Raw genomic sequence first — 21,798 nt, forward strand, 5'->3', positions numbered from 1 at the left:
TCTTGGCATATAGACTTTAAGACCAACTCTACCCCCTCTCTAACCCCATTATCCATACTTTGCAATATGCCTGGCTGCGGGCCCACACTATGATAAAAGTCTTGGACCAAGTGCACTCCAAAGCGTCTCTGGGGCATAATGCAACCTTTACCATTGGTAGAGAGGATATTTATTGGTCTTCATGGAGAACGCATGGCACTTACTATATTGATTACCTACTCTCTACTGGTTCCCTCAAACTATTTCCTGATCTCCAAAGGGAGTATGACCTCCCCAGTTCCCATTACTGGTAATACACCTAATTGTCTGATGCTGTGTTAGCTATTTTGTGCAGAGAAGGAATTGTCCTTCCTAGATTATCCATTATTTATAGCCACACTTAGATGGTCTTTGGTGGGGGTCATAACTGGTCTATACACTATTTTGATTGATCACTGCTTTTCAGAAGTCACTTCGGAATTGCTACGTACCTGGTGGGAAGTAGGACTTAATGCACAATTCCTGAGGATGAGTGGGAAACACTACTGGCAGATTATAGTAAAGGGTTACAAGAGTCACGCTGAAATATAGCTATTTCAAGGTCCTTCATCATTGGCATTACTCTCCAACAAAATTATGCACCTCTTATCTCAATGTTGACTCTTGTTGCTGGAGATGGGGTGATCGAGACTGTGACATAGTTCATGTGATTTGGGAATTTACCAAGATCCAAGGTTTTTGGATACAGATTTAGAATCTCCTGAAAGGGGAAATACAGGGTTCTAGCCCTTTGACTGCCCTTCTGGCCCTGTTACATGATACCTCCGACGTCCCTCCTTTAACACAACATGTTAACAGGTGGCTCTCCACAGCCTTAGGTGTGGCCAAAATGTCAATTCTTCGTCTCTGAAGGTCGCCTAGTGTCCCCTCCTTTCAGACATGGCTGAAGAGTATAAACAAAGTGGCACTTTTTGAGAGACCAATTTATAAGTTAAATGACAAGCTACAGGTTTTTGAAGAGATTTGGGGCTCCTTTCTCCAACACTGAGGATATCATATTACTTGTGGTATATCTAGATTACTAATTGTAGATTAATTAAAAAAAAAAAGCAAACCCACAAAAGAGGATATCACTTCCCCACCCTCAAACAGGAGCGTTCTCGGCACTTTCTTTCACCATTGATGCTCCTGGAGTCTAGAGTCAGTCTTGCGATTCTCACCCGAGCATATTTATCTTGGCATAATGCACTGACTCTGCCTTCATGCCCTATTGTCTGATGACTGGTTTATGGGTGCATGGGGTTGATGAAGCTCCCAGAAACCTGGGTGCCATGACTGTTGGGATGTGCGGGATCGGAGAAGAGTTTTATATGACCCTACTTATAGGGTGCTCTTTTACCTTTCTTTCTCTTCCTTTAATTCGCCTTTCCTATCCTTTCCTTATCATAGTTATATCTCATGAATTTCTTATGGCTCTTGATTCTCTGTTTTATGATATTTATAGACAATGGTTACACCCTTGGGGCAACATGATATAAATACTGTACGGATGTTGGAATATAGTTGTTAATGCTCTGGGTTTCATATATATGGATTATTTGCAGTGACTTTTGTTGTATAGTTGGATTACAAGTTGTAAATTAATGAATTAAAGCAATACACAGCCATTTAGGGCGAGGGAAATCATAGGTCGCTGCGACTTTTTTGCACTTGTTAAAAGCAAAGGCGCTTCACTTTTAAAATGTGATAAGCAGGCTTCCTGCCAGGAAACGACAACGAAAACATTGTGTTTTAGTATTTTCTGTGATCTTAAGTTTTAACTGCTCTTCTTTGGCAACCACTTCGCCATGCACACAAATCATAAGACCAAGGGCGAGCTAATGGTATTTATGGCTTTTGAGGTGGGCAATCCCTCTTACTTCACCATGCAAACAGACTAGAAATCCACAGATTAGCATGGACTACAGCCCAGGCAGCAGTAATTCCTTTACTGATGGCCCTGTTGACTCTGATGATGAGTTTATCCAAAAGGTAGATTTCATGTTGTTGTCATTCTTCAGCTATGATTGGCTCGTATAAGGATTTTCTCCTATCTGCCTATGTGTTTTTTGCTGTCTCTAATCTGTGGTGATGATGTGCAAAATTCTCATCCTCTCTGGGAAGATGTGTGCCCAGGTGAAGCAGTTTACCAGAGGGAATTACAGCTGCTAGGTGTACCTGCCGCTGCTGCAGACCCAGGCAGTAGATACTGTAAAACACCTGTCAGGACAGCCCAAAAACGACTAGTGATATGTCGTTAGGATCTACAGCACTAAGCTCTGCATAGTGTGTGTTAGGGACTGGGTTAGCATCACCAGAAGAGGAGGAGCAATACACATGGGTTGGGTAAAACTCAAAAGGCATAGTACTCTGCCAATGTAATACTGACTAATGCGTCAGCCACCACCCAGCACTACATTGAGCAGTGCTTCCCCTTACCTGGCTCGGACTTCCACATTGAGTCACTGTGAAGATCCCTATTAAAGTTATTACCATTAATAAGAGTAACTGGCATGCCTAGTCTTTAAAGAACATAGAATACAGGTATGGGGAAGCTCGGTAATGGCAGACCTGCTTCACTGACATAGTGTCTGCTGTTTTATGGGTGTGTGAACCAGTTCACTTTGGTATGTTCAGGCACAGTATCCACGTCGTAGCTAATCGATTGCCTTCCACAGAGTGTGTGAAATTCCAAAATTCTTCCACATGGAATAACCCTCACAAACCACCTGCATAGTGTCCCATAGTCCGCCTTTACCAGACTAGTTTGAGATTGGGTAACAGCCTCTCCAAAGTGGTTAAACACCCTCACCCAATGCAAGAATTGTAATATAAAATTAAACAGATTAGCCTTTCCTCCCTAACATTAAATGAATGGCCCAAAACCATGATGGCAAACAGAGCAAGCCCATCTCTAATTGTAACAATGTCCGAATTGAGCCTTGAAAACTTTGACACATGAAGAACAATTTAAAAACATGCATTGGCAGAGCCACTAGTTTCAGCCTTGGTAAGCTGGTTTAACTTTTTTTTTTTTTGCAATTATATGCGACAAAAATAAAAAGGAAAAAGGAAAAAATGCTGTCAACCAAACATGGTCACCTTATTCTTGCAATAAAAAATGTACATTTAAAACGTATTCACCAATGCAGCTGTTTTGTTAGTGTTGTTTTGTTTTGATAGCAAGCCTATCAGTTAGGTCATGCATTTTATTATTATTATTTGTGAAGGAGGCAAGAATAAATCACCACATAAGCAAGTACTCAAATCACAGGCAGCTACAGTTTTACAATGTCACTTAAAACGTTATTACATAAGCTTTAAAAGGAGGGCAGGCAACACAAATAACCAGTATTTAAAGTTATTAAAAAATATATTTTTTTAAAGACTTCTTAAGCTAGCCTTGCCACTGAAGAGTAGGGAACTAATTGTAGGTGAATGTGAACAATAGGCACAGCCTTTTTGTACTCACTCAAAGTGACAGAAGGCAATGGGGGAAAGTAGGCCGACACATTTCCCCTTGCTGTATGCTGTGGAGGTTGCAAGCTAAATGTGAGTGACAATTTAGTAGGCCATTGGATGAAACCTGCTGACCAAAACCCTTTTTTATGTATGTCTATTAGGTATGATCTTTTATTTGGGGGGAACAGTACTCTGACAAGACAGCTAAAGCGGTTTCAAAGGCCAGAGCTAACAAAGCACCCCATAATTCCAGCAGCAAAGTCAGACTTCAGAAACATAAAAACAATATTAAACCAAAGCATAGCATTTCTAATGCCAGCAGCATGTGACGGTGGCCAGGATAGCATAAAATAAACAGTCTGTCACTAAAGAAAGCCTACCATCTGTATTAGCAGTTAATTTAAACTTAAGTAATCAAGCTGGCTGCATGAGAGCGTGGGCCCTGATGTTGCCGCAGCTCTGCCATCGAACTATGCTATAGTTAGGAAAGACCGAGGTCCCAAAATTGGAGGGGGTATAGCCATCATATTCAAAAAAGATTTTCAGTGCAAACACGAACCCCTAGCCTTCACAAATTGCGAAGCAGCACTTTTCAAATTGGCCCTAACCCCTAACTTTACTTTTTCGGGTATATTAGTTTACCGTCCTCCCAGGCTCACATCTTCCTGGGCGGCTTCTTTTCCTAGCCTTATAACCTCTCTGCTCATGAGCTCATCCAATTTCTCAATTCTGGGAGACCTAAACATACACCTGGATGACCTTACTAATCCACCCTGCATGAATCTTGTCTCTGATGTAGCTGCCATGAACATTAATCTTATTAACACTGGCCCTACACACAAGGCAGGTCACTTACAGGAACCCCATTTTTCCATTTCATCCTGCATCTGCTGCTCTCCTGCACTACCATTATGCTGGTCTGACCATTTTTTTTAACTAAGTTCAGTTTAAACCCACCGATCAATCTTGAGACCTCCTTTCCCTCCATACGGGTACTTAAAAGGGACTGGAAAGACCTTGACCTGACTGCCTTAAACCACCTCTTATGCTCCAATATACCCATCACTGACTTAAGGGTGAATGCGCTCTCTGATACCATACACAAATGGCTTTTGAATGCTATAGATACCTGTCTTCCCCTAATAAAAAGATCGGCAATCATCATCCGCCTGCACCATGGTATACCGACACTCCGACACTCTTAAAAAAGAGAAAGCCAAATGTAAAGTGCTAGAACGAAAATGGAGAAGAGACTACGCTCCCGAATCTAAAAATATATACAAAAAGGCCAAAAAACTGTACCATAATCTTTATAACTCAGCCCGCGCTACGTTCGTCTCTACAACCATCTCTGATGCTTTGCACTGCTCAAAAACACTTTGTGGCATAGTCAAGCAGCTGGCCGGCTCAGAGACCTTAGCGAGACCCCCCCCCCCCCCCTCAATAACAGTCCATGTGAGGATCTCTCTCTCTTCTTTGTTCAGAAAGTAGAAAAAATTTACTTAGACATTGCGGTCAATTACTGCGGCAGCCCCTCTCATTCACAGCCTAAACTCTCCCCCCAGCTCACACCTTCTCCACACAGGACTAACAATACACCCCCTGACAAAGTCAGAGCGCATGATACTCCACCAAATGTTCTGGACTCTTGGCCCCTTCTCAATGAAGACTCTTTTAAAGTTCTCTTAGACAGTGTGAATTCCGGCTCACCTAATGACCCTATGCCGATCTCGGTGCTCAAACAGCTTGAGACACCTCTTCTGCGTGTCATTATGGATCTTCTAAATGCCTCCCTACTTGAATCCTCAGTCCTGTCAGTCTGGAAGCACGCCATGGTTACCTTCTTAAAAAGCCCAATGCCGACCCCGACACACTTTCCAACTATAGGCCTATCTCCTTACTACCGGCCTTCTCGAAAATCCTGGAGAAACATATCCACTCCCAGCTTTCCAAATTCGTAGAAACCAATACAATTTTATATCCATCTCAATCTGGTTTCCGAACGGGTTTTTCTACAGAAACGACACTATTAGGGGTCACGGAAGAGCTGCAGCATCATTTGGACGCTGGTGATACTGTCGCGCTTATACTATTAGACACAAGCGCGGCGTTCGGCACAGTATCTCATTCAATACTTGTAAACACGCTGGAGTCACTCGGCAACTGTGGTACAGCTTTAAAATGGCTAACTTCCTTCCTGGATAACTGTACCTTCCAAATCTTTTTCGCAATTGCCAGCTCTGACAAACACTGCTTACCTTATGGGGTGCCCCAGGGTTCCATCCTTAGACCCTTGCTTTTTAACCTATATGTCAGACCCTTAGCTGACATTGCAGAAGAGGCTGGGTTAACTCTCTTTTCCTACGCTGACAACTCCCAGATTATCTTCTCTCTCTCTAATGCAAATACCTATGTCTCATCCCCCCTTCAGGTTGGATTAGGGAAAATAGCTTCATGGATGCACACCAACTATCTAAAACTAAACGGCAAAAAAACGGAGGTCCTGATAGTTGCCAAAAACAAAGATTCATGGGGCCCACTATACTGGCCCAGTGAGATGGGTGCACTTCCCTGGCCGTCTAGATACGTCCGTAATTTTGGCGTAACCATTGAAGACTCACTCACTATGCACAACCAGGCAGTCAAGGTTGCGGCCACATGTTTCACCGTTCTAAAGTGGCTTTATATGCTGGTGGACCGCCATATCTCAGGAAACGCTTTGCCTTCTATGTGCCCACTAGACTTCTGAGATCGTCATCTCAGTTGCTTGCAAGAATTCCTCGGGTGCGCCTCCAGAGAATGGGGGGCAGATCCTTTACGTTGAAGGCCGCTATGGCCTGGAACTTACTTCCCGTCTCTCTTCGGGCCATTAAAGAGATCAGTCAGTTTAAAAAGCAGCTCAAAACTTTCTTGTTTTAACTTTCCTCTCTTTGGATCCTTACAGGCTCGCGCCGGGACACTCCTAGGAGTAGCTGTGCGCGTTACAAAACTCATTAACATAACATAACATAACATAACAGAAAGATCATCTGGATGCTGCCAGAGTCTACCCAGAGATCAGTAGTCCAAGCTCTTATCACCTAACGGCTGGACTACGGAATTGTTCTTTATTTTGGGTCTGACAAGGCTGTGACGCGTAGGTTACAAATGGTACAAAACTCTGCGGCAAGACTACTCTGCAGGGTCCACAGAGCCTCTTCCATCTCCAGCCACTTACGGGACCTACACTGGCTCAGGGTGGAGAACAGGATTAAGTTCAAAGCCCTGAGCTACATGTTAAAAATTAAAACTGGCATGGCACCACAGTACCTGCAATCTTTGGTTAACCCCTATGTGCCTGCCTGTCACCTCCGCTCATCAACCCATGAGAACTTCATTGTACCCAGATTTAAACTATCCAGGATGGGAGGCAGATCTTTTACAAATCTTTGGCCCCTCTCTTTGGAATTCATTCCCCCCAGCTATCCGGAAAGAAACAGCCTACACCCGCTTCCGAAAATCCATGAAGACCTGGTTGTTTAACCAATAATTCTCCCCAAGCTGCTAATATTCCAGCCAGTCCACTTCGGTGCCGGGAAACCCTTTTTGGGTAGCTGTTGTCCCTTACAAATTCAACTAATAAAATACATAAATAAGCAGCGTCAGCATCAATAGAAGGGCAGAAAGGCCAAAGGCAGGTGGCAGGTAAGCAGCTCATACATATTGCTGTCCTCTGACTAAAAGCGTAACCCTCTGAGGCCATCATTACATGTCTCATGGTGCCAGTAACAGGAGTTACCAGCCACATCTGGATTACAAATCCCACTACATATACCATAGGCTGGGAATCTGGGTGAATTATCGGGGCAAAATACGGCATGACCACAGGATTCAGATGACCAACTTGAGATCTCAAAGTTTACCCTTTGCTTCCCTGGAATTACCAATGCCCATGCTATTGGTAATTTGGGTAAAAGCATTAGGGGTTAGGGAATAGCAGGCCAATTGTTCGGTCGACTCATAATGGGCGCCCAAATCTGCCTTTTTTCTTGACCATGCAAAGCACTATACAGCATGTTCTGTTGTGCTTAGCCTTCTTTTACTTACTCCCTAACTTTTACTTCTGGTTGCACTGTTTTAAAGAGGTACCTTGTGTGGCCTGCCTGAGTTCTTCATCTAATTTTCCCATTCTAAGTATATTCCTCCATGTCCACCTGGTCCTCATCTAATTAGCTTTCACTCCGTTCTTAGTACTTAGGCCTCCTATTCTGTGTTTCCTTATTTCCTTCTATCTCCCTGGGCTTCTCGCTTCCCTGGTTCTCAGACGACCGCACATACTGCTAGGGTGATTTTATGTTTAATCTGACCAGAGGATCTCCTCTGTTACTGTTCCTATGGTCTGACCAGCTCTTCCCATTCCTGGACTACTTAGATTCCTCACTCCTTAAATTGCCCGCTACTTGTGTGCCTGGGATTTCTCCGGACTCCAAATGTAGTGGTCAAGGATTGTTAAATCTGACGAAATGGTGAAAACTGGCCGCGGCACAAGAAAAAAACACAAGAAAATACACATTTACTCATAATTTCTGGGATGAAGCTACTCCTCGTTCATATATATTTTTATTTGGCAAATCTAGCCATAACAAATACCACAGTACAACATACAATTAAAAATCAGGTATACAAACAACGAGCCCATAAAACTGTATAACACTCAAAAAAATTCTAATAAAAAATACCATAGGAGTTGAGCCACTCTGGAGGATAGTTCTTAATTCATCACCCAATAAGAAAAGGGTCACATATATATATGCCTTTCTACATACATGCAGGCTTCCAGGGTTCAAAAGGGGGTATTCTCAAGTCTTGGTTAAAATCCTTTTCCTACCCCTTACCCATTTCAAATTATATTACCAATTTATTCAGCGACTCCTGTACTGCGATTAAAAATCTTCCTATTGCACATGTCACATTTAAAAATCTCATGTTCATCAATAGACTAATTGCCTGTTCCCTGCTTTCAGTTTTATAAACCATAAACATAGGTTTTAAAATTATTTCTGTTCTTCTAAAAACCACAGACAATCCATCAGGATATATAGGCCACTACATTTTACTTGTAGTCCACATGTACACAGATCCTTTTCGTTCGTCATTGCAGATGTTATCTTCCAATCAGCGTTACATGGGTTCAGGCCAACTCTGAATTTCAATAGTGCATTTCTAAGCTTCGGGTTGGGCATGGTCTCTATATAGGGGAATATTTGATCGGTAGCCCACCCATTTATCAAGAACTGGGTGGATGATTTGCTTTCCAAATAGCCTAGATCTTCTTCTCACGCTTTAGTGTTAATAATAGCCTGTAACGCCTGCTTGGATATCTGCGGCCCTGATTTTCATTGATCAGGTTCTAAGGAAAATTTAACACATCTAACTTATGTCTAGCTTCGGCCGCCCAATTCAATTCACTTTCCTCTAGTTCTTTTTTACAGAGGTTTGATATTTTGCGGGGCCCTTCTCTACTCATTCTCTGCCAAAAATTCGATGAGGCTTGCATTCCCCGGATATTCCATGCTGTAAGTTGACATTCCACTCTCACACCCTGTATCATAGTTGCCGGAGGGAGAGCAAGAAGCTTCAGTATACAGGGGCAAGTGAGGGAAGTATGTGCAATCATATTCATACTAGGCCATGGCACGGTTGTATGTCAGAATATTAAGCAAAAACCAAAGGAAATGATGGACGGAGTGTTGAACATTGCAAGCACTCACCCCCAGTCAACTGATCTGGGTTTAATCCATTACCGTTCTTTAGCCCACTCTGCCACCCCAGTTCAGACATGGCCATATGCAAATCAGTCTGACCCTGTGCCTCATGGGAACAGTCCAGCCCGAACTGCCAATCCATGTCTTCCCTGGACCGGAATCAAGCTTCCTAGGACCGGTTTCTGGCATTTCAGCCGTCTTCAGCCAGGGTGGCAGAGTGGGCTAAAGAACGGTGATGGATTAAACCCAGATCAGTTGACTGGGGGTGAGTGCTTGCAATGTTCAACACTCCGTCCATCATTTCCTTTGGTTTTTGCTTTGTTCGCCATAAGTTGGCAGGGTATGCTCAGACGTGAGTCCCTTGCTCACTTTGCCACTGGATTCAAGCAAGCCTGGCTGAAGACGGCTGAAATGCCAGAAACCGGTCCTAGGAAGCTTGTTTCCGGTCCAGGGAAGACATGGCTTGGCAGTTCGGGCTGGACTGTTCCCATGAGGCACAGGGTCAGACTGATTTGCATATGGCCAATTTCTGAACTGGGGTGGCAGAGTGGGCTAAAGAACGGTGATGGATTAAACCCAGATCAGTCGAACGGGGGGTGAGTGCTTGCAATGTTCAACACTCCGTCCATCATTTCCTTTGGTTTTTGCTTTGTTCGCCATAAGTTGGCAGGGTATGCTCAGACGTGGGTCCCTTGCTCACTTTGCCACTGGATTCAAGCAAGCCTGGCTGAAGACGGCTGAAATGCCAGAAACCGGTCCTAGGAAGCTTGTTTCCGGTCCAGGGAAGACATGGCTTGGCAGTTCGGGCTGGACTGTTCCCATGAGGCACAGGGTCAGACTGATTTGCATATGGCCATGTCTGAACTGGGGTGGCAGAGTGGGCTAAAGAACGGTGATGGATTAAACCCAGATCAGTTGACTGGGGGTGAGTGCTTGCAATGTTCAACACTCCGTCCATCATTTCCTTTGGTTTTTGCTTTGTCAGAATATTAAGACAGACCTTTTGTGGCCAAAATATTTTGGCGGTAAGTATCGATTTACCATTGATAATTCCACATCAACGTAGATCTTATTTAGGTCACAATACTTTCGTAAGCCAATATTTCATTCTCAGTATTCCACTGTTTTAGCTATGGCACAAAGTAAGCTCACATGAAGCCAAACGGGATTGAGTCGTGGTTACCGACCAACTCCGTCCATGATTTTTTTGCTGAAACTTTTATGATTTTTTATTTTTTCCTCAATGTATGCCCTCATACATAAGAACATGCATGTTAAGATGCATAGTAGGACTATGAATTAATACAACAAAACATCTTCTATTTTTTTAGAGCCAAAAAGCCTAAAAAAACTGTTGCAGTCAAGGTAGAGCAGCCGAAGCCCAAACCAAAACCTGCCCTATTTGATGAAGAAGTGGACCCTGATGAAGATTTGTTTGGTATTGCGAAAGACGTACCGATAAGCAACAGGAAGACATCTTTTACCAAGACTGGTAACAACCTTTTTAAATACGTATATTTGTTCATTTGTTAGTGCTAAGTTTGGTAGTTCTGCTGATGTTCACTATAGCTTTTCATTTGCATTATAAATGGCACACAAAATAAATTAATTTAGTTGAAAGACAAAAGACACAAGCAAAAAGGTGAAAGGAAAGCAAGGAATGTTGCTGGTATCCAAGGACGGGGGTGGTTGTATGCTGCACCTGCGCTCCCCTCTCTGACCAAAAGCTCTGCGCACAAGGCCATTCTTTTTATGCATCATCCTCAGAGCCAGCCTGGAAACCAAAATGGAGCCCTAGCAAAGCAGTTCAAATCTGCCCCACATTGCAGGAGGCTGCAACTAGAATAAGCTATGGAGCCTATCGTGATTGTTTGAGAGCATCCACCTAGCCTGCGGTGCGCTGGGAAAATGCCAGCGTAGCGGAATGGCCAGTCTGATGCTATTCTGCCTACTATGCCATGTAATAGACAATATGGCAGAGAGTGATCAAAACTATTTTAAATATTTGGGGTGGAGGGAGGAAATAATTATCTCTATCAAATAATGCTACAACGTTAGAAAAAGTAGCATAGATTTAGTGTGTGGTATGCCCTCCGAGAACCAACCAGTGTAAGTGACCTGGAGAATGATGGCGGATCATGGCATATGGAAGCTTGAGTCTAGAATTGCTAGAAAACGTGAGTGTGCTTGGCCCTCTCCGACTTCTGGCTTTCTCATTTCTCATTACTTTACATAGGTAAGCACTTGGAGTTGGGGGGCCTCCAAATATTGTGTTAGATGTTGATACTCTTCTATATGTTTGTGCTGTAGCATAACAAAACTTGAGGGGGGCCCCTTGCAAGGTATGCTGATGGGGCCTCCACCACGTCTCTCCACTCCAGTAAATACAGTATATAATTATATTTGTGAGATGCATTGCAGTCTAGATATGGGATTGCCCACAGTACAACCAGCAGACCTACCTTCTATTTATTATATTTGTATTTTGTTTTCAGGTACACAAAACAGAAAAGTAAATATTTTACTGGAAAACGATTTTAAAAAGTCCAATTTAAAACAAATGGCATCTTTAACTGCAGCATACCATTGAATACAAATTAATCCTTTACCTAACATAGACCCTAAAAACAAAATAAATTGAGATTTCCAGTCCCTGCGGTACACAAAGTCATAGGGTTTGCAACCACAAAATGGCTTTTTAATATGCACTAAACCCATTTTTCAATTCAGTAAATCGTTTCAGACTCTCCTTTCAGCAATAATTCCCTTACAGCCGCCTGGCATTATCATCATCTGCCCAATAGTATCATGTGCGTAGTCCCCATCCTCGCAGGCCCATAGACAATGCTTTGGTATCATTGACTCCCTAGTTATACATGAGAGATGGGTTTTAGTTTGGAAACTAACATTGCAATTTTGCTGAATATTCCTGTTATTCCAGTAAAACACAAACAAACTTTGTAGAAATAACGAAGGAAAAGGCGTTCATGCTGTATATGTGTACAAGAAATAATCCATTAGACCCTACACAGTGACCTCGTATTTTTTCCATTTCAGGTGTGAGTAGTTGATGCATTGCATTCTGGTACTTTAGTCCTGTCTATAATGGGAAAATCAAAATACCAAGAACCAAGTTGCAAAAAAAGATACATCTGACAAAAGAGAGGTTGCGATCTCTGCTTTACGATTCTGTAACTTAAAATTGTTATTTAATATTAAATTCACTGAATCTTTTATGTAACACAAAGGCAATCTGCTTTGTAGACTACGTTGGTTTAAAGAAAATACACAAAGCGCTTGGAAATATTTAGGTAAAGCTGGTCAATTTACTTTTTCAATGTGGTGCTTGTATTCATATAGGTTTGTCAATTATTTTTAAACTGTATGTATTGCTTTTTGCTTTGAATTTTTGCCTGACAACTTATTCAAAGCATACCAGAAGGAAACAAGAACTCTGGGGTGCTTTCCAGATCCTCTATTAGAAACATTGGGAAATGACTTATAGTGGCTAGCAATAACTACCTCAGTTTTATCAAACAACTGCACTATTTCCATTTATGTATTTCCAAGGTACTGGAAAGACTTGTCAACAGTCAGCTGACAGCCTTCCTAGAGAACAATAATCTTTTGGACCCCTCTCAGATAGGATTCAGAGCCACGAACAGTACATAATCTACTCTTCTGGCTGTTCTGGTCAGCATAAGATTAGAAGTAGATCGGGGAAAGCTGTTGCCCTGATTCTACTTGATCTTTCCGCGGCATTTGACCCTGTCTCACATTGTCAATTGATAAATAAACTCCACAAGGCAGGGCTTCATTCTTCTGCCCTACGCTGGTTTGGGTCATTCCTGAATAAAAAGATCCAGTCTGTCCAGCTGAATAAAGTCAGCTCTTATCCACACAGCTTCAGATGCGGGGTACAGCAAGGCTCTTCTTTGATCCCAACTCTTTTGAATGTGTACGTCGCACCCCTGGCCAAGCTGGTCCACAAGTGGGGATTTCAGATATGCTTATATACTGATGACACTCAATTGGTTATCTCTATAGGGGAGAAACATGAAGCTACTCGACAGAAACTTTTTAGAGGCCTTGCTGAAGTCGCCAGCTGGATGAGACCACAATGTCTAAAACTAAACATGGAAAAATCAAACATTTGATTTTATCGGAGGTGCCCATCTCCTTTGGGACTCATCATAGCGGCCGGTGACTCTGGGACCTGCACCTAAGCAAAAAAGCTGTAAAAAATCTTGGTGTCCTATTGATGAGTCCTTGACCCAGCAGGTGCAAGTCATTGCCAGATGCGGCAAATGCTATGGCTTGCTCAAACTTCTTAAGAAACTCTTCTATTGGATCCCAATAAACTGGTCCGGGACCATAGTTGAAGCCCTTGTAGTCAGTAGATTGGACACCGGTAGTACCCTATACATGAGGATGGCCGACTACCTTTTCACCCGCTTGCAGGTGATTCAAAATATGGCTAGAAAGCTTATATACAATAAAGACAAGTACAGTTCTTCCTCAGTCTACCTAAAGACCCTTCACTGACTACCCATCCGAAAAAGGTCACAATTCAAACTTCTTTGCCACACGCACAGGGCTGTACATAACTTTGGCCCTGTGATTCTTCGTGCCAAAATGTAGTATTACACACCCTCTAGAAGTTTAAGATCCATTAACTTAGCCTTTGCCAAATCGCTAGGGATCAAAAAGGTTAGAGCCGCAGGCCAATCCTTTACCCATCTTGCTGCAGCCTATTGGAATCTGCGACCCCTGGACCTCCACTGCAGACATAACTACCTCAGCTTCAAAAAGCAGCTCAAAACTTGGCTCTTTACTGAATAACTGTTCTTACCCCTTTGATCTCTTCGCCCAGTGAATCAGATATACAAGATGTGGCAGCCATAGTGCAGTGATAACCCCCTGGGGATGATTGTTGGTACTTTAGAAATACTGCTAAATTAATAAAAAATAAATACATTTAATGTTGTGGCTGGTATTTTTCCCTTATCAATACATACCTTTAACAGTTAATGTAAGAAGAAAACACGTTAAAATCGTGTTTTCAGCTGCCCTAATGGCCCCTGACTGATAACTTAAGTAAACAAAGAAAGACAGTGTTAAAATGAATACAGATTATTTCATATAAAGTTCTAGTTAAGAATCATGTGCAGGCCTTTGCAGAATCTTAAAATATGAAGAGAGAGAGCTGCATTTTCGTCTGGGAAAGGGTCTTCTCCAGTCATTTTTGTGCTGCCTCTCCCCTCTAAGAGGAGCAGCACTTTGTGGAGGACGCTCTCAGGGGCCCCACCCACTCCTGTAAGGTCCCTGGCACTCAGACTGAAGAGAAACAAACAAGTTATTCTGTTTCTTTTCAGTCCTGGGTCTGCGCAAAGTCTGCTCAGAGTATGCTGTACACTGCAGCTGTTTTAGAGAGACGCTCTGCACAGACATGCTGTGGGGGGCCCCCTTCATGTAGAGAAGACTGCTCCCCCCCCCCTATCCCTTACCCCCCTCACCCCAGTTCTTTTGCCTTTCGCTATGTAAGGTAAAAATCACTCTGCAGAATTAACGAAGGCAGACTGCCTGGTACCATGGTTGACAAATAAAATCTTTAATGAGGTTACTTTGGTGACCTCAGTAAAGATCTCTGATTCCCAGAATAAAACCATTTTAAAAAGGTGTGATGTCAAACTTTGAGTTTTTGGTACAGCTGCAGAAAACATGAGTGACCAACCAATGACCATCTTTTTTAATGACTCAAAGGAGGTCCATATATACAAACACATTATGCCTTCAGCCTTTTGGCTCTCGTGACTGCCTTTGGTGCAGTAACAAGGAGATTGTTATGTGACGGAGTGTAAACAGGCATCCCAGGCTGTATCATTGTAGCATTCTAGGAAAGCAGTTTACCTTGAGTCATGCTCACCGCTGGGCATACACAGCACATGAGTTCAAGGTGGGCTCAGGAGTGTGCCAGGGCTTCGTTGAGACATCAGTAGCCCAAGCTGGACCGTACCAGATTCTGCATTAGACTTTCAAAAGGGGTGCCAAGTTAAATAATGGTTTATTGCAACATACATTGCAAAATCATATACTCAAAAACATATACTACTGAAATATCGACCCGAACACTGAAGCAAATGACTATTATATGAATAGCACACTCTACAGCAGTGTTATTTTCAACACAAAAGTCTGCATTTCTTGCACATATACTTTTTAAGGTATTAAGATGCTGTTACTAAACCAGTGAAAATGGAGACTGCCTGGGTGATGGACAGGGAAAAGAAAATAATGTCTGGACTCTGGCAAGCCTGTGATATCTATCCAGCAGAGTTCCTGGCACAGCCAGATCTGAAATGTATGTTACAACCGCGTGTAATTCCTTATATAGGTCAGCAAGATTCACTTCTCCCATAACAAAATCCGAGGTGTGGCCAGGAATCAAGCATTCCTCTTTAAAAGACTCTTGGTTTAGGTAGAATCAGAGCAGTTAAATTAACGTCTCACTGGCACAATACCGACTACGATCCATAGATAGAGTTTGGTGGATGGGATAGTCCTTCACAAACCTCACAGATAAACCGTCCACCATATTACAAGTGCCATGGGCTGTAATGCACTTGGTAATATGGTGAACAAGTAGCTTCTTCATATTTGTGACAAAATATCCCGCCTGCCAACTCTAAATAAAATCCTAAATCTGAAGTACACCTGCAAGAGCTTTAACTTAGGGTCGTTACTGGAGTGCCATTATTGTATTAAATAATGTATCTTAGATGATAAAACCCTAATCGAGGAATACCAGTTTGAGTACACTGGCAGGTGGCTGGGAGCAGAGCACCTGTAACTCGCACTGTGGATTACTCAGGGGGTTTGATGATTTGTGCATTGTTGTAATTGTAAACTGGTTAAAATACTCCGGCTTGTTCTTCATTGCCACCATAAGGGGATGTGGTGCCGAGTTCCACTAGCATACGGCCACACACCTGATAAAAATCCAAATATTAACTTTTTCCTTTGCTGAGATCTCTGTTGAGAAACCTGCTGCTGTTTTAGGCATGCTTAGACATTTCACAATATCCTGTCGAAGTGTTTATGCACTTTAGTTACAATTATCAGTCTTAATACTCCACAGCCACAGTATTGAGCTAGGCTTCCTCAAAGTTCTGCTTCATTAGTCCAGTGGGGTGAGGATCACAAGATGTTCAGTGTCAGCTGCTGTTTGCTGCAGCGCTGTGCTATCTGGGTACAGTCGGCAGTGGGTGTCATAGTGGGGATCTCAGAAGGCTTGAGCTGGACAGCGACCTGTGTGACATGTGGGAAGCTGGCACTCGTGTGGCCAATGTGTCTATGTTAAGTCATGTGAGCATCCAACCACAAGATCCTAAAACCACTAAGCCAGTGAAGAGAGGAGTTGTCTACTGCACTTTCCTGGGAGAGGAGGACTACATTGGTACCCTAACCTGTCTGAGCATCATCATCAGACCATCTCTTTCCACCATATGATTCCACCTCAACACGTGACAGGAGGAATCAGAGCATGGGTCAAAGAAATAGGGCAGAGACCACACGTCTCTTCTTGCTTCGGGTACCACCATGTCAGAGCCCTTACAAAATAAACATAGAAGATAAGTGGTCTATGTCCCGCCCATGCAATACGATAGGGCAAAGCCAAAATGCCTCAATGGAGGACACAAATTGGGGTAAACATGGCAACGGCAGAGAAATTATATTTTATATACAATGAAACTCGTATGTTTGTAGCATTATATCGGACCCAAACTAGCTACAACAGTTTGCAGTACACATGAAGAAAACTACATTTCCCATGAGCCTACAGTACTACCTTTATCTCTCTGATATGTAAAACAATACAGGTGTGCACACCTGTCAAAGAATCAGAACAGTGATACGCAGGCGCAAGCTGCTTTATTCCTAGATCTGAGCAAGCCAGAAACCTGACATGCTGAAAAGGAAAGTGAAGTGAATTCAGCGCCATTACTGAAATATGCACACTCTGGTGTACAATGTACTGCTTGAAGAAGCCAGCAGAATGATACACGGATTCCTAGTAACTTTCACTTTCCCATACAAAGAAGCTGCAGCGTTGGTACCTTAATCAGTACAAATTATCACAAAGTAAAGCATAGCTCTAGACATCAATTCTTTCTAACAGAATCCATGATATACAGCCTTTCATTAGTTAATGAAGTGGACAATATGCTTAGTTTTCCAATAAAAGTACCTATTTCACTGGAAGCAGCAAAATAATCTTTTACAGTTTAGAGAAAGAAATTGTAGGCCACAACCATAGGTAAGATGTCATTCATTCCTCCGCATTGTGTAGAAACAACTGCAATCGATTAGACAAAAAAATTAAAATGAAGTTGTACATTACTCGACTATACGGCTCCCGCCCTGGTTCCACCTTAATCCCCACCTGGAATGTACAGTCACCGCCTGTGTGTACTCGAGAAGTCTGCAGTCAAAGCACAGTCTCGAGTTTACTGTATAGAGAAGGACTGTAGATTAGAAAATGTGTCCTTAAAAATGTGCTATTAAGACTACGACACACTTTGTTCACTATGTGAATTGTGTTAACTTTTTCTATGAGTATTTCACATTAACTGTTTATGAGGGGTTTGCACAAACACAAAGTGATGAGAAAAACGTATTTGTGTTTATGTGCATGAAAAGAAAAGATGAACATGAATAATGCAAATATTTCTTTGGACAAAGGTTAGATCATTTAACTGTAAGGTATGTAATGAGTTTGGTTTCAAAGTAAAACTAAATGAGAAGCATTTGTCTTCCATTAGGACAAAAGCTTGTCTCCTGTGTATGTGTCCTTTACCGATCAGTGATCAATCAATGAAACAGCATTTTTAAAGCGCAACCCTGTCATCCCTGGGGGTATCTGGGCGCTGTGTGTCTGTCGAAGAGCGGGGTCTTGAGTCTCTTTCTGAAGCCTGCCAGTGAGGGGGCTGTACGGAGCTGGAGGGGCGGGTCTGTACTGGTCTCGGCAGCGATATAGGAGAAGGAGCGGCCACTGAGCCAGTATCCTTCTAATTTCTACAGTGCACATGAGGTAAACAGGAATTAATTTTAAGAGAAGCTCATGAAAGATGAGGCCGGTATATCTACCTCTGATCTCGGTACAGCCCACAAACAAGGGAATAGAAAAGGCACAACATTTGATGGTTCACAAGGAAGGTGATTCCTCATAAAGTGGCTCTGCGTGATTGATTGTGGAGATAAGACATTGATTTACAGAACGACTGTGTGCAGAGTTATAATAAGTATCATGTGATGGTGAATCATATCTTGAAAGTCTTGTGTTGATGGGAAGAGCACATATTGCAATCCGCTGTACAAATAATTTCAGAAAAACTCCCCTTTAGAGCAAGAGCCTTTTTTTCACTTCACACGGACAGCTAAAAGAGTGCATCCATTTGTTATGCTATGATAAGCCCCCGTACTATGTTACATTAAATAATTTAAAGTAACTTAAGTTTCAGCTATATATAATACTGTCTTGTGTTCGCACACATGGAGATAGATGCCTTACAAGGAGATAGCCGAGACCAAAACTAGCACCCCCAACCGCCAAGCTACTACTCTCTATGTTAAATCTGATAGGAGACCAGAATATGAAGGCTGATCAGATGATGGATAAAAAATAGAATCCAGTGGTGAGTATGTAAGATGTGCAGCAATGTGAATCATTGAGGAGCAAAAGCACCGGGGTCCAGATAGTTAGATCAGATCGTACTGAGAGTGTTCTACCATAAGATAACATGTGTATTTGTAAAGCACATGTTCACCCATAGGTGTCCCTACCGACCACAGATGGATGAAAGGCTGAGTGGATCCACCAGGATTTTAACCTGTGACCATGAGGTCGAACACCGAGCCCTGCAGTGGGCGCATTAGTCCACTGAGCCACCAGACCCGGCTCAGCCATCACCCACATGGTGGACTAATTAGTACATGTTGCTGCAGCCTAGAAGATTCTTAACATCGCAGACCATAACAGAGAAAAAACCACCATTAGATGCGTAACTCAGGATATGTTGGCAGAGAATATTCCAACACAACATTGAATGCCAGTCTCACACCAGGAAGGATATCTAAATGCTTGCACCAAGACACAATGTGAATGGATTTCAAAGTCTCCTTCCAGGACAGGATGGGAATGCAAAGCTTTGTAACAATGCAGGATGGGAATGGAATGCAGGCCTTGCATTAGGAAAGGGCAGGCCTGAGATGCATAACTTCACACTAAAATAGGACATGAACCCAACTAAGGAGTAACAAGGTACAACACCAGGAAAACAGAAATTACGAAGTGGTCAACTCAAAATACACAATTTCCAGGAGAAGGATAAATCCAATACTAAGAGATTTGACAAAAATAAGGCTCCGAGTCAGAAAAGAATAGAAGATCAACTAGTGTAATTGCTCAGAACAGAAATCCAATTGACTGTAGAGAAGTTCTGCATAAACGAACAGTTGAGAAGCAATGAGGAAGGGATTACACTGGTCTTTTACAGGGATGTTCCTAAAATGTCCTTGAATACATGTGCATGTAATTATATCCAGATAAGTAAATGTCTGTCTTATACATGAATGTAAGTAAGTAAGTATTTTATTTGTGCATGATTAATTAAAATCTTTACAAATCGAATAAAAACATTATAAAGGGAAATTAAAAAGTAGAAAAGACAGTTTACCAAAAAAAATGTTTAAAAGTTCTCTCTGTCCCGTGAATTTGCCATTGTGATTCAGATTGTAGTTTACCATTATTAAAATCAACAGTCCTCAGGCTCTCATGTATCTGACCCCAGCAAGTTCAAAAAATCTTACGACCTGACAGTTTAATTTTGTTTTGCTGTGGTTGAAACAAAGTTTGACTGCCTGTCTGCATGTCCGGATACCGTGAATTTTAAAGGAATCTCGCAGGAATTTGCATCTCAGATCTTTCAATTTGGGGCAAATGCACACCGCGTGGACAATATCTTCCTTTCCGGCTTTACACAGGCGGCATTGTGGTTGAAGATTTTTCCTTATCCAGGGCGGTAAGTGAGGAAATACAGGGATTACGCCCAGGCGCAGTTTTAGAAATTTTTCTTTCTTTCTTAGGTTCATGCCAACATTAAGGTATGCCTGTGGTTGCATTGTTCTATAATCATTAAGGATTATCCAGCCGTGTGCTTTTTTGGTCAGGGCCTCCTTATCTTCGACTGTGGAGATAAGTCTTACTACTTTTTTGACTGTTTTTTTAAACGTCACGTGGTCTGTTGGGCTGCCCCACAAGTCGGATAGACCCAGCACTTCAAGAGAATCAATTAAGTACTTCCTCGCTGGTGATTTTTGGTGCCGAAGAGTCTCTTCCCAGATGTTGAAGTTTAGAGAATCTTTATCGGCATTGCGTATCTTGTGCCAAGCAACGACGTATGCACACCGTCTTTCTAGAGTTTGTTTCGTGATGCCAAATTCTAGTCGTATTTGTGCGGAGGAAACGTGTTTTGGCAGGTTAAAGATGAGCCTATAGGAGTTAGATATAACTATGTCCAGGAGGGTGCCATCTTTCCCTTGAAGGGGTTCCCTCCCATAGGGGAGTGTTGGTAGCAATTTTGCACAAAGTACTTGAAGGAGCGGGTAGAAGGTCAGATCTGGGAGTTTTGTCTTTAAGGATTTTAAGGCAAGGGAGGTTGCCATTCCCTTGCCTCGCAGGGAATCCAGCTGAGGTTTGAAGGTGATTTTCGAGTCCAGTATTACACCCAAATATTTGTAAGTTGTTACATTTTCCAATCGTGCTCCATTTATGTGCCAGTTGTTTTCCCTTTTCTTTTTGTAGTTTACTGCCATTATTTTAGATTTGTCGAAATTTATTTGCAGAGCGTTTTTATTCGAAAAGGAGTAGGTAGTGTTTAGCAAGTGCTGGAGACCTATGGGCGTCTGTCCGATAAGCACCAGGTCATCTGCGTACAGCAGGTTGGATAGTGTGGTCTTCCCTAGCTTTGGTGCGTGGCAGGAACTTTTGTCTAGTTCGCCAGGTAGATCAGCTAGGAAGAGATTGAATAGCGTTGGAGCTAGGACACAGCCTTGTTTGAGGCTCTTTGTTGTTTTTATAGGTTTTGAGAGGTGTGTGCCTGCACCTAGTTTGATTTTAATCCAGGTGTTAGAATGTAGTGCTATCAGTACATTTAAGAGGTGAGCAGGTATACCCCATTTGACCAGTTTTTGCCATAGCATGTTGCGATCTACATGATCGAACGCAGCAGTATAGTCGATGAAAGAGAGATATAAAGATTTGTTATTTTCTCTTGCTGATTCCATCAGTAGAGTCAGGGCCATGATGTTTGTGATTGTTCCTTGACCCCGACAGAATCCGGTTTGGGTATTCGGGATTACTGAGTTTTCTGTGGCCCATGAGGTTAATTGCTCTAGTATGTTCCCTGCCAAATATTTTGCTTCTACATCAATTAAGGCAATCAGACGATAGTTTTTTGGGTCTTTTTTGTTTGAGTGTTTGTAGATTGGACTAATTATTGATCCATGCCATGAC

At 42.4% G+C, this 21,798-nt stretch overlaps 1 protein-coding gene across 1 annotated transcript in view; it reads left to right on the forward strand.

The window, feature by feature from the left end:
* Window positions 1-21,798, forward strand: part of HS1BP3 (HCLS1 binding protein 3) — a 375,233-nt gene that overhangs the window by 280,853 nt on the left and 72,582 nt on the right. The window contains exon 5 of the mRNA XM_085610620.1: window positions 10,556-10,716. Coding sequence (XP_085466746.1) covers window positions 10,556-10,716 — 161 coding nt within the window. The remainder of the gene's footprint in view (window positions 1-10,555; window positions 10,717-21,798) is intronic.

The sequence above is a fragment of the Triturus cristatus genome, chromosome 6 (genome assembly GCF_964204655.1).
Source record: "Triturus cristatus chromosome 6, aTriCri1.1, whole genome shotgun sequence".
Lineage (NCBI taxonomy): Eukaryota > Metazoa > Chordata > Amphibia > Caudata > Salamandridae > Triturus > Triturus cristatus.